This window comes from Mustelus asterias, chromosome 20, assembly GCF_964213995.1.
Source record: "Mustelus asterias chromosome 20, sMusAst1.hap1.1, whole genome shotgun sequence".
Taxonomy (NCBI): domain Eukaryota; kingdom Metazoa; phylum Chordata; class Chondrichthyes; order Carcharhiniformes; family Triakidae; genus Mustelus; species Mustelus asterias.
In genome coordinates, this window is record NC_135820.1 from 70,905,289 (window position 1) to 70,923,319 (window position 18,031).

The following is an 18,031-nucleotide window of genomic DNA, read 5'->3' on the forward strand; positions in this document are numbered from 1 at the left end:
AGATGTTGTTTTATCATCCCCCCCCACCACCTCAGGTTTGGGGCTGTAAAATTTCTGCCTGCAAATCTGGAATGTTCCTCCAGTCAATGAGTATTACGCTTCCAGACAATGATTAGCAAGCGTGTCACATTAACTCTCAAAGCTCCTTTGCTTTGACCCAAATTACTTCCTCCGTGGACAATGCTGGGTGTAGGCGTGGTCTGTAATAAGATTGCATCAAAGCTAAGATTAGAGCAACGTAGCCAATATTTTCTGTTCTACCTCTTCTATGCTTACCATCCGAGGTCCAAAACATTCATTCCAGGTTAAGCAGCGTTTCACTTGCACCTCTTTCAATTTGGTGGATTGCATTCACTGCTCCCAATGTGGTCTCCTCTATATCGGAGAGACCAAGCGCAGACTGGGTGATCGCTTTGCTGAGCACCTTTGGTCTGTGTGCGCAATCAGGACCCTGACCTTCCGGTTGCTTGCCATTTTAACACTCGATCCTGCTCCCATGCCCACATGTCTGTCCTTGGCCTGCTGCAATGTTCCAGTGAAGCAAACTGGAGGAACAGCATCTCATCTTCCGGCGAGGCACTTTCCAGCCTTCTGGTCCCAACATCGAATTCAACAACTTCAGATGATTTGCTCTGCCCCACCTCCACCCCTTTGTTTTCATTCTATTTTATTTAATTTTTTGCTGTTCTCTACCTTTTATTTCTTTATTGTCTTTCTTCATTTTTCTACCCCCCCCACTCTTTCCCCCTACTTTATCGCCCCTTCCCTTCCCTTTTCTCCCCCCGCTTCCCCTTTTCTACATTCTATCTCTGTTCCATTCCCTCCTCCCCTCCCCCAACATCTCCATCTGTCACAGTTTACAGCTTCTCTGCCGTTTGGCCATTCACACCCTTTGTTCTCTCTGTAGACAGCTATTAGCAGTCTTTTTCCCTGGTTTCTATGGCTATGACTCATCTTTCATTCCCTCCCCCTGCAGTATAAATATCTCCCACTTTCTATGCCTCTTTGACAAAGGGTCGTCCGGACTCGAAACGTCAGCTCTTTTCTCTCCTTACAGATGCTGCCGGATCTGCTGAGATTTTCCAGTGTTTTCTCTTTTGGTTTCAGATTCCAGCATCCGCAATAATTTGCTTTTATCCAATGTTTTCAGCATGGAGGAGGGGGATAACACTGCAGCTTTTAAAAAATATATATTACATGCATGTACAGCCGGTACAAGATCCTTTTTTTCCAGCAGCGGTCAGTGTTTATAACCTGGTTTTGTGTTCCAGTGTACGGTCAAAGCAGTGTATGATTACAAGGCACAACAGGATGACGAGCTTTCCTTCTGCAAGAACTCCATCATTCAGAATGTGGTCAAACAGGACGTGGGATGGTAAGCTCATGGCACACACATGGAAAGCTCCATCTTAACCGGAGCAAGGCCTGAAACATGTTCTCCGTCACATTGAACCACTGACTTGTATTTCCCTGAATACTGGAGGGTAAGATGTGGGCCGGAGTTCTCCGGCCATCCACGCTGGTGGGATTCCACGGTCCCACCGGCAGCGCAGCCCCGCCCGCGAGTTTCTTTATGTGCTGGGTACCAAATATTGTTTGGAAACACCAGTGTGAACCGTCTTAAATGTGCTGCTTGAATGGGAATTTTTTGCTTTATGATAGATTTATTCTGATTCATGTCATTATCTTGAGGGGGAAGGTCATTGATCCAAGCGTTACTCCTGTGACCCGGTGTGGACCATTGTTGGGCGAGTTAGAAACATCGAAACATAGACACTGGAAGCAGGAGTAGGCCATTCAGCCCTTCGAGCCTGCTCCGCCATTCATTTTGATCATGGCTGATCATTGATTTCCATATCCTGATTCCCCCCTTCTACCATATCCCTTGATCCCTTTAGCCCCAAGAGCTATATCTAATTTCTTCTTGAAATCAGACAACGTTTTGGCCTCAGCTACTTTCATAGAATCCGTACAGTGCAGAAAGAGGCCATTTGGCCCATCGAGTCTGCACCAACCACAATCCCACCCAGGCCCTACGCCCATATCCCTACACATTTACCCGCGAATCCCTCTAACCTACGCATCTCAGGACAGTAAGGGGCAATTTTAGCATGGCCATTCAACCTAACCCGCACATCTTTGGACTGTGGGAGGAAACCGGAGCACCCGGAGGAAACCCACGCAGACACGGGGAGAATGTGCAAACTCCACACAGCCAGTGACCCAAGCCGGGAATCGAACCCGGGTCCCTGGAGCTGTGAGGCAGCAGTGCTAACCACTGTGCTACCGTGCCACCCTGTGGTAGTGAATTCCTTCCTGTGGTAGTGAATTCCACACATTCACCACCCTCTGGGTGAAGAAATTTCTCCTCACCTCAGTCCTAGAAGGTTTACCCCTTATCCTCAAACTATGACCCCCTAGTTCTGGATTCCCCCACCATTGGGGACGTTCTTTCTGAATCTACCCTGTCTAACCCTGTTAGAATTTTATACGTTTCTGTGAGATCCCCTCTCACTTTTCTAGTGAATATAATCCTAACTGACTTAGTCTCTCCTCAAATGACAGACCCGCCATCCCAGGAATCAGCCTGGTAAGCCTTCACTGCACTCCCTCTGGAGCAAGGACATCCTTCCCCAGATAAGGACACCAAAACTGCACACAATGCTGCAGGTGTGGATCTGCAGTAAAACATCTCCATTCCTCTACTCAAATCCTTTCGCTATGAAGGCCTTCTTTATGGCCTGCTGTACCTGCGCACTTACTTTCAGCGACTGGTGCATGAGGATACAAAGGTCTCGCTGAGTATCCACCTCTCTCCATTTACACCCATTCAGTTAGGAAGAGTCCGGTGCCCCGATTACTTTGCCATTGCTGTCCAGAAAAGAGAGAGAAAGTGAACGTCCGTGAGAGTTGGGGAATAATAAGAGAAAAGGCAGACAGAGCTTGCATTTGCCACATCTTTTAAAATGCATCGAAGGTTCCTCACGCGGAATGATTTATTTTGACGTGTGGCACTGTTACATGCACCAGCCATTTTGGACATCCGAAGGCACCAACAAGAGCAGTGCTAATTAAATGACTGTTCTCCAGTTTATATCGTCTTCCCAATGCCCACCTGCCCAAATTGATGCATCTGCTGTTGCTTCGGTACATTGACCTCTTTCCAATTTATTTTCCAGGTGGAAAGGCGACTATGGGGGGAAACGGCAATTTTGGTTCCCCGCCAACTATGTGGAGGAGATAATGAGCCCGACTACCTCAGAACCAGAGCGATTGGTGAGACACTTTGATCTAGCTTGACACAAGGCCATGTCCCTCTGAAGCATCAGTAACATGGTCCTTCCATTGATAAATGCATTCCAAACAACTTCAAATGTAGAAGGACGTCTTTTCATCCTTTGTGACAAACTATTTCTTGTTTTACCAATTATTTTCTGTTCCTACTTTGAGGAAATTTGTCTCCTGAGGCTGAGGGGAGATCGGATAAGGGTCTACAAAATGATGAGAGGCGTGGATGGTCAGGGTGGACAGTCAGAGGCTTTTCCCAGGGTGGGAGTGCCAATTACAAAGGGGGCACAGGTTCAAGGTGAGGGGGGGAAAGTTTAAGGGAGATGTGCGGGGGGAAGAGAGTGGTGGGTGCCTGGAACGCGCTGTCGGAGGAGGTGGTGGAAGCAGGCACATTAGCAACATGGATGGCTCCATGAATAGGGAGGGAATGGAGAGATACGGACTGAGTAAGGGGCAGAAGGTTTTTTTTGTTTAGTTAGGTCATCATGATCGGCACGGAGGGCCGAAGGGCCTGTTCCTGTGCTGTACTTTTCTTCGATCCTTGTTTTCTCCCCTTCCCTGTGTAAAATTAGTCTAGTTTTGAGGCCATTCAAGCTACATTCAAACCCTGGCCTATATAACTCAATCTGACCACTTAATGTAGATGAGCTCTGCAAAAAATATTTCTGATTAATTGGGAGGTTTTATTTTGATGTTGATCAATGCATATTTGATATCTTGAGCTTGTATGGACTCACCTGGCACTTACTCTCCCTCTTCTTCCCTCCACTTGCAGCCCCTTAGTGAAAACAGTCCTCTCGGGAACTTACTGCGAGGATTTCTGGATGTACCTGCCTGTCAGATTGGTGAGTGAAGCCAATGTCAGTGACCCTAACTGGGATCTATCTGAGAGGTCACTTTACAGCTATAATGGGTCTGATGTCTCCAATTCCTCCATTAAGATAAATCAATCAAGCCTCTGAACTCAAGTTCTCAGAGGGAGGGAGGACCATGTCAGTAGATAAGGGGGAAAAAAAAAGGAGAGACCTGCATTTACATAGAAACATAGAAACTAGAAGCAGGAGTAGGCCATTCGGCCCTTCAAGCCTGCTCCACCATTCATTTTGATCATAGGAAGTAGTCTCACAACACCAGGTTAAAGTCCAACAGGTTTATTTGGTAGCACGAGCTTTCGGAGCGCTGCTCCTTCATCAGGTGAGTGCTCATGGCACTCACCTGATAGCCAAATTCAAGATGCAAAACTTATGATCCAGGCGGGCTCCACTAAACACTTTGGAGTTTCTGACCCGAACCACAACTGTAAGGTGTAAAGAACAACAAAGAACAATACAGCACAGGAACAGGCCCTTCGGCCCTCCAAGCCCGTGCCGCTCCCTGGTCCAAACGAGACCATTCTAGAGGGAGGCAGCATGGACTTGTGGTTGAAAGCTCACCGCAGGATAAAATATGACACCAAAGTTGCACACCTTCAGACAGTTGCCAGGGAGAGGGATGGAGCTGGTGGCTAGGGAATGGAGTGTGTGGGATAAGCATGATAGGTTTCACTTCCGGTATGATTTAAATGACCCCCTAGGGAGCTTTTATCAAACAAAGTTTATTTAAGAATATAGTTAACATGTATAATAAGAAAATCAGCAAGAACTTTTTTCAAATACAAACAAGAAACAAACAAACATGATATATTATAACCCTGAACAAATATATCTAATGTGTTCCAGTCAAACCAATCCCGTAGACAAAAGACCCTTTTCACAGGTTTAACACACCAACCTGACCTGCCAACCAGTTTTTCTCCTAACAATACAGAGTCATAAACATTCCAGTAAAAATAAACAAACCCCTCTTTAAGCAGCAATAAAAAGACTCTCGTAGACAGCCGGCAACAATGAGAAAAACAAACTGAAAAAGTTTGCTTACAACTGAAGGGAACGTGATTTTAAAAAAAACACTTCTTAAAGGTACACTAACGTCACAGTAACATTACCCGACTTCACCTCTCTCTCAGTCCATCCACTGCTGAAACCATCATCCATGCCTCTGTTACCCCCAGACTGAACCACTTTGCGCAGATTCTTGATCAGGATCTCAAATAGAATCACTACAATACAGAAGGAGGCCATTTGGCCCATCGAGTCTGCACCAACTCTCTGCTAGAAGCATCACACCCAGTCGCTATCCCCATAACCACAGGTATTTACCCTACTAACTCCCCTAACCTACACATCCTGGGATGCTAAGGGGCAATTTAGCAGACCAATCCACCTAACCCACACATCTTGCGGACTGTGGGAGGAAACCGGAGCACCCGGAGGAAACCCACGCAGACACGAGGAGAATGTGCAAACTCCACACAGGCAGTGACCCAAGGCGGGAATCGAACCCGGGTCCCTGGCGCTGTGAGGCAGCAGTGCTAACCACTGTGCCGCTCTACTGCCGGAGAACCAGTGCTGTTTCAGTAAAGGTCGAGGAACCACTGATCTTGGACGAGATTTTCCAAGCAACCCGCCACGTGCTTCACGGTGACGGAGGCAGCCCGCCATTGGCCGACGGTGAGATCTTTTGGACCCGCCATTGTCAACAGGGTTTCCCGTTAAATGCATCCCTCACCGCTAGGCAACCAGGTTTACAGGTGGATAGTTCCAGGAGAAATGCCAAGGAGTTGATTAATCCAGACTGAGAAAAGGAGAAATTTCTGCGCGCAAAGGGTTGCGAATCTAAAATTCACGACACCAAGAGTTCATAGATTCATAGAATCCTACAGCGCAGAAGGAGGCCATTCAGCCCATCAAGCCTACACTGACAACAATCCCACCCAGGCCCTACCCCCATAACCCCCATGCCTCTAACCTACACATCCTGGGACACTAAGGGGCAATTTAGCATGGCCAATCCACCTAATGTACACATCTTTGGAGTGTGGGAGGAAACCGGAGCACCCGGAAGAAACCCACACAGACATGGGTAGAACGGGCAAACTCCACACAGACTGACGCCCAAGGCCGGAATCAAACCTGGGTCCCGGGTGTTGTGAGGCAGCAGTGCTAACCACTGTGCCACTGTGCCGTGTGGATTGTTAACAGGGTCCACCCCGGTCGGTAAAGACAAAACCAAGACACAGCATTTTTTGACTGAGAGGGTTTATGGACTTTGTTCAGTATATTAGCTCTCCTCTCACACAGCCAGTGTCACCGCTGTCCCCTATTTATACGTACTTAAGTACTTAACTGTACAGTGCCCTTCACCTGTGCATCTTAAGAATATACAGTAAGAAGTCTCACAACATCAGGTTAAAGTCCAACAAGTTTATTTGGTGGCACGAGCTTTCGGAGCGCTGCTCCTTCATCAGGTGAGTCACCTGATGAAGGAGCAGCGCTCCGAAAGCTCATGATTCCAAATAAACCTGTTGGACCTTAACCTGGTATTGTGAGACTTCTTACTGTGCCCAGCCCCAGTCCAACGCCGGCATCTCCACATCTTAAGGATATTAATATAGCATTGACAGCAGATGCTCCATCATTCGGTATACTTAAGGCAGACATTGACTGAGTTACGGGCCCTGATTTTAGCTGCACGCCCGCCCTGGAATCGGGACGGGCGAGGCTCGCAGAACGGCATTCCCTGTTGGCCACGGGCACGATCTTATGGTCGTGCCAGTAAAATTCCAGCCATGGTCCCTGAGGAAATCAGGGGAGTGGAAAGGAAAGTGGAGTTGAGGCAGAGGATCAGCCATGATTATACCGCATGGCAGAGCAGATTGGTGGGACCCCGCTCCGCCCCCGCTCCCATTTCCTATGTTATGTTTTGCTATATTATAGGTGCTATACGCATCTAAGTTGTTATCGTTGTTGATTTTGCCACGAGACTCTTGTTCTGAATGCCAAAGCAAGCTCTAGTGGGAATGGAATGCCTTAAATCGCAGCGTACAAATTCACTCGGCATTGGAAACAGCCCCACGAATCCGGCCCTCAAAATTATCTTTTTGTGCATTCATGACGTCAACATCCACTCGCTTTTGCGGCCATGAATGCTATATTCACATCAGGAGCCGCCCTCAACCTCTCGCCCGTGAATGGAGCTTCTAACTACCAGTACCTTGTAGCTGGACGTAAGGGATCAAGCAGGTGATGCAGGTTGCTTTTTGAAGATGCACAGGGGTATGGCACATCCCCACACAAAGCAGACCCCATGTGGTCAACGGCTAAGATGGCGACCACTCAGGAGGCTACGGAAATTTGTCATGTCCACCATGACTCTCACCGACTTTTACAGATGCACCATAGAAAGTATTCTTTCTGGTTGTATCAAAGCTTGGTATGGCTCCTGCTCTGACCAAGACTGCAAAAAACTACAAAGGGTCGTGAATGAAGCCCAATCCATCACTCAAACCAGCCTCCCATCCATTGACTCTGTCTACACTTCCCGCTGCTTCAGGAAAGCAACCAGCATAATTAAGGACCCCACGCACCCCGGACATTCTCTCTTCCACCTTCTTCTATCGGGAAAAAAAGCAAAAGTCTGAGATCACGTACCGACCGACTCAAGAACAGCTTCTTCCCTGCTGCCGTCAGACTTTTGAATGGACTGACCTCATATTAAATTGATCTTTCTCTACACCCCAGCTATGACTGTAACACTACATTCTGCACCCTCACCTTAATGTAAGCCTACTTGTGACTAATAAATAAACTTTAACTTTTCCTTCTCTGTATAGCGTGCAAGAAACAATACTTTTCACTGTATACCAATACATGTGACAATAATAAATCAAATCAAAATCAAATCACTCACACTCACATTGGCAGTTCACTTTTAAGCTCAGGCATGAGTCAACCTCAGTTTTTAGAGGGATTCTTCCAAGCCTTCAATGGTCGACTTCTATGTCAACGGATATGGTAGTTTTTTTTTATTGGAGAATTGATGTCAGGTCGTGAGATTTGTTTCTGTAGTTGATTTCTTCTGGCCTTGGTACATTGGAGCGTAGCCAGCCCCATTTATTTATTCATTCGTGGGGCATGGGCGTCACTGACTGGCCAGCATTTATTGCCCATCCCTAGTTGCCGTGGGAAGTTGAGAGTCAACCACATTGCTGTGGCTCTGGAGTCACATGTAGGCCAGACCAAGTAAGGACGGCAGATTTCCTTCCCAAAAGGACATTAGTGAACCAGATGGGTTTTTCCGACAATGATTTCACGGTCATCAGTAGATTCTCAATTCCAGATTTTTTTTTTTATTGAATTCAAATTCCACCAGTTGCCGTGGTGGGATTCGAACCCAAGTCCCCCAGAACATTAGCTGAGTTTCTGGATTAATAGTCTAGCGATAATACCACCATCACCTCCCCATTCAAATGAGCAGCTCCGATATTTGATTGACTCCTTTTATCTCGTTTCAGCCGTCCATCCAGATGGGAAAGGCAGCCGTCCGTATGTTTTTAAAATAAATGTGGGTTCGTTCAACCGCTCGGGTGAGACAATGGACCTGGCAGCAGAGACAATGGAAGATCTGAATGATTGGGTGACCAAGATCCGTGAAGCAGCACAAACAGCAGACGCCAGGGTAAGTTCACACGCTTAAAGAAAACAGCCGATATCCTGCTTTCCATCTCCTCCTTTAGTGACCCATTCTAGAACCTTCTTTCATATTTTTGGAAATAACCCCCAGAACTGTGCCCAAACGAGAACAGGCATCACAGAAACTATACCCCAGCAAGAACAGGCATCACAGAAACTGTACACCAACAAGAACAGGCATCACAGAAACTGTACCTCAAGTGGCGTCGGGGTGGCATGGTGGCACAGGGGTTAGCAATGCTGCCTCTCAGCGCCAAGGACCCCGGTTCAATTCTGGCCTTGGGTCACTGTTTGTGTGGAGTTTTTACATTCTCCCCGTGTCTGCGTGGGTTTCCTCCAGATGCTCCAGTTTCCTCCCACAGTTCAAAGGTGTGCGGGTTAGGTGGATTGATAGAGAAACTGTACCCCAGCAAGAACAGGCATCACAGAAACTGTACCTCAGAAGTTTAAAGTTTATTTATTAGTGTCACGAATATGTTTGCATTAATACTGCAATGAAGCTACTATGAAAATCCCCTAGTCGCCACTCTCCGGCACCTGTTCGGGTAAAAAGACAAGTGTCTCAGAAACTATACTCCAACAAACACAGACATCATTGTAACTGTACCCCAGCAAGAACAGGCACCACAGAAAACTGTACTCCAACAAGAACAGGCATCATTGTAACTGTACCCCAACAAGAACAGGCATCACAAAAACTGTACCCCAACAAGAACAGGCATCACAGAAACTGTACCCCAACAAGAACAGGCATCATTGTAACTGTACCCCAACAAGAACAGGCATCACTGAAACTGTACCCCAGCAAGAACAGGCATCACAGAAACTGTACCCCAGCAAGAACAGGCATCACAGAAACTGTACCCCAACAAGAACAGGCATCACTGAAACTGTACCCCAGCAAGAACAGGCATCACTGAAACTGTACCCCAACAAGAACAGGCATCACAGAAACTGTACCCCAGCAAGAACAGGCATCACAGAAACTGTACTCCAACAAGAATATGGGGCGGCACGGTAGCACAGTGGTTAGCACTGCTGCTTCACAGCTCCAGGGACCTGGGTTCGATTCCCGGCCTGGGTCACTGTCTGTGTGGAGTTTGCACATTCTCCTCGTGTCTGCGTGGGTTTCCTCCGGGTGCTCCGGTTTCCTCCCACAGTCCAAAGATGTGTGGGTTAGGTTGATTGGCCATGCTAAAATTGCCCCTTAGTGTCCTGAGATGCGTAGGTTAGAGGGATTAGCGGGTAAATATGTAGGGATAAGGGGGTAGGGCCTGGGTGGGATTGTGGTCGGTGCAGACTCGATGGGCCAAATGGCCTCCTTCTGCACTGTAGGGATTCTATGAATAGGTATTATAGATACTGTACTCTAACAAAAACAGGCATCATTGTAACTGAGCCCCAACAAAGTGTCACTGAAACTGTATCCTTGCAAGAACAGGTGTTACTGAAAATGTACCCCAAAGAGAGCTGAAACTTTGGAGGTGCAGGGAAACTGTAGAGAAATATTAATAAACACCCCCCCCACAACTGCCCCACTATTTAATGAGGTCGCAGAGTTCATGGATAATGGGCGTGTTCAATAAAAGATTGGGAAATCTTATTTTGAAAGCTATTGACTTGGACTTTGTTCACTCCTTAGAAAGAAGAAGGGAAGATGATGGAGCGTAGAAAGAAGATCGCTTTGGAACTCTCTGACCTGGTTGTGTATTGCAGACCTGTGCCCTTTGATGAAGAAAGTAAGTGATTTTAGAAAAGCAAGTAGTATCCTGCTAGTTATCGGTTACTGAGGCGTTGGCCGGTCCCCCTGTTTAAATCCTGACAATCTGTTGGTTTATATTTCATTGTTACCGTCCCCCTTCACGGGGAGAGTCCCTCTCCTCGTGGCCAATCACATGGCTGTCCAGGCATGAAACCCCGTCGTGTCAGTGGGCAGAGTGGATGGGGGGGTGGGAGTGGGGGGATGGTGGCGGGGGGGGGGGAGAGCTGGTGGACTGCACTTCATTTTGGCAAAGGTTTACGGAAGTCAATCACTCCAAAATCAGGACAGATTGAAGGGTGAACAGGATTACTGGAATGGGTGGTATTCTGGATTAGTTAGTTCAGTGTAAGAATCGCTCGACTACAAATATTTCTGCTCTGGGAAACACGGCCAAGCTGTTCTCAGCCACGCCCTCAGTGGGCGGCATGGTGGCACAATGGGTGGCACAGTGGCACAGAGGTTAGCACTGCTGCCTCACAGCATCAGGGACCCGAGTTCGATTCCTGGCTCGGGTCACTGCCTGTGTGAAGTCTGCATGTTCTCCCCGTGTCTGCGAGGGTTTCCTCCGGGTGCTCCGGTTTCCTCCCGCACTCCAAGGATGTGCAGGTTAGGTGCGTTGGCCATACTGAATTTTCCCTCAATGTCAGGGGGAGTGGCAGGGTAAATACGTGGGGTTATGGGGGTAGGGCCTGGGTGGGATTGTTGTTGGTGACAGCTCGATGGGCCGAATGGCCTCCTTCTGCACTGGAGGGATTCTGGTTCATTCAAAAGCAGGGAAGATGCTGTTTTTGAGTCAGTTGGTACGTGCTCTCAGACTTTTGTATCTTTTTCCCGACGGAAGGTGGAAGAGAGAATGTCCGGGGTCCTTGATTATGCTGGCTGGTTTTCCGAGGCAGTGGGACGTGCAGGTTAGGTGGATTGACCATGCTAAATTGTCCCTCACTGTTCCAAAATGTGTAAGTTAGGGGGATTTGCGATGTAAATACGTGGGGTTACAGGGATCAGGCTGGGTTGGTGAACCTAGGTAAGATGCTCTGTCGGAGAGTTGGTGCAGACTCGATGGGCTGAATGGCCTCTTCTGCACGGGCGCTATTCTCTCCCCACAGATGCTGTCAGATCTGCTGAGATTTTCCAGCATTTTCTGTGGGTTATAACCTGGCAATCAAGAAGGTGTAGCTCGTAATGGATCACTGCTCCATGTGTTAATAAAGCCACAAACATGAAAATGTTCCTGAATCACATCCTTAGCTGTGGTTGCACTGTTCACCACTGGCTTCAGACCCCCAGTGGGGAGAAAGGGAACACAGTGGGATCTCTGCTCCTGCTTACTATCCTGTAGAACCTCCACCCCCTCTCCCTCCGCCCCCGGTAACCCTGGCCAGAAGGTGAGGATTGTGGTCACTAACTAAGAACAGAGTCGTGGTTGATAGTCATCTGTCCCACATCCTCCCACCAATAGCAATCACTGCCCAGAGCTTAACGTTGAGTAAAAGCTTTTTATTGGCAGATGAGGACAGAGCTGAGGAATAGATGAAGGTAACCTTGCTCACAGAGCCATCTGGTGGCTAAGATCCACAACTACATTGTGACATTAACACAGGAAACCTAAATCATAGCATCATAGAATCCCAACAGTGCAGAAGGAGGCCATTCAGCCCATTTAGCCTGCACCAACAACAACCTAACCCAGGCCCGTATCCCCATAACTCCACGTATTTGCCCTGACAATCCCCCTGACGTTAAGGGACAATTTAGCATGGCCAGTGCACCTAACCTGCCCGTCTTTCGGACTGAATGGGGAGAACGTGCAAACTCCACACAGACAGTCACCCGAGATCGGAATTGAACCCGGGTCTCTGGCGCTGTGAAAAGTAAAAGTAAAGTTTATTTATTAGTCACAAGTAAGGCTTACATGAACACTGCAAGAAGTTACTGTGAAATTCCCCTAGTTGCCACAGTCCAGCGCTGTTCAGGTCAATTCACCTAACCAGCACGTCTTTCAGAATGTGGGAGAAAACCAGAGCACCCGGAGGAAACCCGGGTGCACACTCAGATCCATGTGGGAAATCTATGAATGGATTATAACCAAAAACAAAATAGATATTATCAAAATCTTGCCTTTGGAATTCAAACAAGCCTTCCTGTTCTCTCAATTTCTGCCGATATTTTACTGTGAACTTTAATCATTGTAAATTACTGTGTCGACAGTGCCCATTTACGGGTGGCACGGTGACACAGTGGTTAGCACTGCTACCTCACAGCGCCAGGGACCCAGGGGACCCGGGTTCGATTCCTAGCTTGGGTCACTGTCTGTGTGGAGTTTGCACGTTCTCCCTGTGTCTGCGTGTGTTTCCTCCGGGTGCTCCAATTTCCTCCAAAGTTTCCCATCGTCCAAAGATGTGCGGGCTAGGTTGATTGGCCATTCTAAATTGCCCCTTAGTGTCTCGGGATGCATAGGTTAGAGGGGTTAGTGGGTAAATATGTAGGGATATGTGGATAGGGCCTGAGTGGGATTGTGGTTGGTGCAGACTCGATGGGCCGAATGGCCTCTTTCAGCACTGTAGGATTCTATGAAAGACGTGCTGGTTAGGTGCATTGACCCAAACAGGCGCCAAAGTGTGGCGACTAGGGGAATTTCACAATACCTTCATTGCAGTGTTAATGTAAGCCTACTTGTGACTGATAAATAAACTTTTTACTTTTAAAGAAACATAGAAACATAGAAACCCTACAGTGCAGAAGGAGGCCATTCGGCCCATCGAGTCTGCACCGACCACAATCCCACCCAGGCCCTACCCCCACATGTGCAGGTTAGGTTGATGGGCCATGCTAAATTGACCCGAGGGTTAGGGGGATTAGCAGGGTAAATGAGAGTTACGGGACTCGGGCCTGGGTGGGATTGTGGTCGGTGCAGACTCGATCAATGACCTCCTGTACTGTAGGGATTCTATGATTCGATGGAACTGGTCATGGCATTGCACAAGCTAGGAGATGCGCGAAGGGCAGGCAGGCCTCGAACTGAAGAGCAGCCTGCTCCTGGTGTGTGTTTTTCCAGAACTCTTTCTCAAGGGATTGTCAGTTCATTCCAACAATGTGGCATTGGTCACACAGTCAGCATGGATCAATCAACAGCATTGCCAGCATCATACAGTCTTCCGGGGTAAAACATTTGGATAACGATAGATGGACAAGGTGCATGGATTTCTGAATCATGGGAGTGATAGCTCCTTCCCTTAGCACAACAAGTGAGTAAGTGGTGCAGGCAACATTGGGCAGCACAGTGGTCAGGACTGCTGCCTCACAGCGCCAGGGTTAACTGTCTGCGTGGAGTTTGCACGTTCTACCCCGTGGCTGCATGGGTTTCCTCCGGGTGCTCCAGTTTCCTCCCACACTCCAAAGATTTGATTTGATTTATTATTGTCACATGTATTAGTATACAGTGAAAAGTATTGTTTCTTGTGCGCTAGACAGACAAAGCATACCGTTCATAGAGAAGGAAAAGAGAGAGTGCAGAATGTAGCGTTACAGTCATAGCTAGGGTGTAGCGAAACATCAACTTAATGCAAGGTAGGTCTATTCAAAAGTCTGACAGCAGCAGGGAAGAAGCAGTTCTTAAGTCGGTTGGTACGTTTCCTCGGACTTTTGTATCTTTTTCCCAACGGAAGAAGGTGGAAGAGAGAATGTCCGGGGTGCGTGGAGTCCTTGATTATGCTGGCTGCTTTCCCAAAGCAGCGGGAAGTGCAGGTTAGGTGGATTAGCCATGCTAAATTGCCCCTTACTGTCCCAAACTGTGTAGGTTAGAGGAGTTTGTGGGGTAAATACGTGGGGTTACAGGGATGGGGCTGGGGGTGGTGGACCTAGGCAAGGTGCTCTGTCAGAGAGTTGGTGCAGACCCGATGGGCCGAATGACCTCCTTCTGCACGGAAGGGATTCTATGACGAGGTCTGCGTAAAATGTTGAGGCAATAACCTTTCTTCTTGTTTCTTTGCGATGCAGAGATTGGGAGTGATCGGGCCTGCTACCGGGACATGTCATCGTTCCCAGAGACCAAGGCGGAGAAATACGTGAACAGGGTCAAGGGGAAGAAATTCCTGCAGTACAACCGTCTGCAGCTAAGCCGCATCTACCCCAAAGGCCAACGCCTTGACTCATCCAACTATGACCCCCTACCCATGTGGCTTTGTGGTAGCCAGTTGGTGGCCCTGAACTTCCAGACCCCAGGTACCTGCTACTTTCTCCATTATTCTACTTCTGTTCTCATTATTATACAGATTCACTGCTACCCCCACACTCCCCCCCCCCCCTCCTCCCCACCTCACTCACACACATTCTACTCAGTATCTCATAAGTCTTTGATTCCCAACCAATATCCTCTCTGAATTTTTCTCATTGCGCACAGCATTTGCGTGTGTGGCCACTCACACAAGGAATCTTAAATGGAACAACTTATGAGCAGCCTCGATGGTCCCTCCCCAGGTTGCTGCATAACCGTGCACGCACACACAAAGCTTTCAGAGAACATTGCTCACCACCCAGTGAGGTGACCCTACCACCCCCTTATCTCACCCAGTTAGTTCATCGAGCACTCTCCATGATGTGACCACACTCACCCGATGCAGTCCCATGTCACCACCAAGCAACGATGCAGAAAAGAAGGCCCGTGCCTCCGTGGGTTTCCTCCAGGAGCTCCGGTTTCTTCCCACTGTCCAAAGATGTGCAGGTTAGGTGGATTGGCCGTGCTAAATTGCCCCTCAGTGTCAGGGGGGACTAACTAGGGTAAATGCACGGGGTCATGGGGATAGGGCCTGGGTGGGATTGTGGTCGGTGCAGACTCGATAACCGAATGGCCTCCTTCTGCACTGTAGGATTCTGTGAGGTAGGGGAAGCGGTGGCCTAGTGGCATTATCGCTGGACTATTAATCCAGAAACTCAGCTAATGTTCTGGGGACCCGGGTTCGAATCCCGCCATGGGCAGATGGGTGAAATTTGAATTCAATAAAAAATATCTGGAATTAAGAATCTACTGATGACCATGAAACCATTGTTGATTGTCAGAAAAACCCATGTGGGTCACTAATGTTCTTTCGGGAAGGAAATCTGCCGCCCTTACCTGGTCTGGCCTACATGTGACTCCAGAACCACAGCAATGTGGTTGACGGCCTCTTTCTGTGCTGTAGGGATTCTAAGATTCTCAACTGCTCTCCAAGGGAAATTAGGGATGGGTAATAAATGCTGGCGAGCCAGCGACGCCCATGTCCTACGAATGAATAAATAAAAAGGATATTGAGGGCAGGGGTGACAAGGTTCGTGTAAGAAAGCTGAGATCTTCCCAATAACCCTGTCTGAAAGTTTGCATCATGGACTCTGCACCACGATCAACAATTTAAATGGGAACTCCACTCCACGGACCATTACCATCGATCAACCTGTGGACCTTTTCTCTGGGGCGTAGGAGGCTGAGGGGTGATCTTATAGAGGTCTATAAAATAATGAGGGGCACAGAGCAGCTAGATAGTCAATATCTTTTCCCAAAGGTAGGGGAGTCTAAAACTAGAGTGCATAGGTTTAAGGTGAGAGGGGAAAGATACAAAAGTGTCCAGAAGGGCAATTTTTTCACAGAGGGTGGTGAGTGTCTGGAACAAGCTGCCAGAGGTAGTAGTAGAGGCTGGTACAATTTTGTCTTTTAAAAAGCATTTAGATAGTTACATGGGTATTTGGGTATAGAGGGATATGGGCCAAATGCGGGCAATTGGGATTAGTTTAGGAGTTTTTTTTTTAAATGGGCGGCATGGACACGTTGGGCCGAAGGGCCTGTTTCCATGCTGTAAACCTCTATGACTCTATGACTGTAACCCTCCAATATCTCCTGTCTTGTTCCAGTACTATCTTTATGTTTTGAGTTTGATTCACATTATTTTATTGCAAGGTGTTGTTGGTGGGAGCTTCCTTTGATTGTGTGGGTTAGGTGGATTGGCCTTGCTAAATTAGTGCCAGGGGATTAGCAGGGTAAATATGTGGGAGTTACGGGAACAGGGCCTGGGTGGAATTGTGGATGGTGCAGACTCGGTGGGCCAAATGGCCTCCTTCTGCACTGTAGGGATTGTGGTGGAGTGGACATTAGCTTTTCTGTTCTATCTTCCTCAGCAGACCTTTTATCGGGCTCATGGTGCAATCACTGGCACAGAATCTCATTCTTCACTCGAGTCTCACGCTGGATAATTGGTTAGAACCATAGAAAATTACAGCTCAGAAACAGGCTTTTCGGCCCTTCTTGTCTGTGGCCGAACCATTTTTTGCCTAGTCCCACTGACCTGCACTTGGACCATATCCCTCCACACCCCTCTCATCCATGAACCCGTCCAAGTTTTTCTTAAATGTTAAAAGTGACCCCGCATTTACCACTTTGTCCGGCAGCTCATTCCACACTCCCACCACTCTCTGCGTGAAGAAGCCCCCCCTAATATTCCCTTTAAACTTTTCTCCTTTCACCCTTAACCCATGCCCTCTGGTTTTTTTCTCCCCTAGCCTCAGTGAAGAAAGCCTGCTTGCATTCACTCTATCTATACCCATCAAAATCTTATACACCTCTATCAAATCTCCCCTCATTCTTCTGCGCTCCAGGGAATAAAGTCCCAACCTATTCAATCGCTCTCTGTAACTCAGCTTCTCAAGTCCCGGCAACATCCTTGTGAACCTTCTCTGCACTCTTTCAACCATATTTACATCCTTCCTGTAACTAGGTGACCAAAACTGTACACAATACTCCAAATTCAGCCTCACCAATGCCTTATATAACCTTACCATAACATGGTTATGAACCTGGTTCCGATCTGAGCTGTGTCCCGGTTGCTGCTGGTATGGGTGTAAAACTGGCTGTCTGTCTTTGATCTCTTGTCCCCGTTTTTAAACCCTTGTGTTTTATCTCTCCGTCTCTCAGATAAACCCATGCAAATGAACCAGTCCTTGTTCACGTTGAATGGAAAGTGTGGATATGTCCTGCAGCCGACCCTCATGAGGGACGAGCAGTTTGACCCCTTTGACAAGCACTCGATGAGACCAGTGGACTCGTTCACCATCCAGCTGCAGGTCTGTTACATTCTGCTTCCTTGCACGTCAGTCATGATCAGTCCCGACGGTGCTCCATCAGATCTTTGGGCGGCACGGTAGCACAGTGGTTAGCACTGCTGCTTCACAGCTCCAGGGTCCCGGGTTCGATTCCCGGCTCGGGTCACTGTCTGTGTGGAGTTTGCACATTCTCCTCGTGTCTGCGTGGGTTTCCTCCGGGTGCTCCGGTTTCCTCCCACAGTCCAAAGATGTGCGGGTTAGGTTGATTGGCCAGGTTAGAAATTGCCCCTTAGTGTCCTGGGATGTGTAGGTTAGAGGGATTAGCGGGTAAATATGTGGGGGTATG

The 18,031-nt window shown here is 48.0% G+C and overlaps 1 protein-coding gene across 1 annotated transcript in view; it reads left to right on the plus strand.

Annotated features, from left to right (window-relative positions):
• Positions 1–18,031, plus strand: part of plcg1 (phospholipase C, gamma 1) — a 586,083-nt gene that overhangs the window by 554,498 nt on the left and 13,554 nt on the right. The window contains exons 22-28 of the mRNA XM_078236798.1: positions 1,272–1,375; positions 3,180–3,276; positions 4,064–4,133; positions 8,681–8,844; positions 10,501–10,597; positions 14,617–14,841; positions 17,558–17,706. Of these exons, the coding sequence (XP_078092924.1) occupies positions 1,272–1,375; positions 3,180–3,276; positions 4,064–4,133; positions 8,681–8,844; positions 10,501–10,597; positions 14,617–14,841; positions 17,558–17,706 (906 nt within the window). The remainder of the gene's footprint in view (positions 1–1,271; positions 1,376–3,179; positions 3,277–4,063; positions 4,134–8,680; positions 8,845–10,500; positions 10,598–14,616; positions 14,842–17,557; positions 17,707–18,031) is intronic.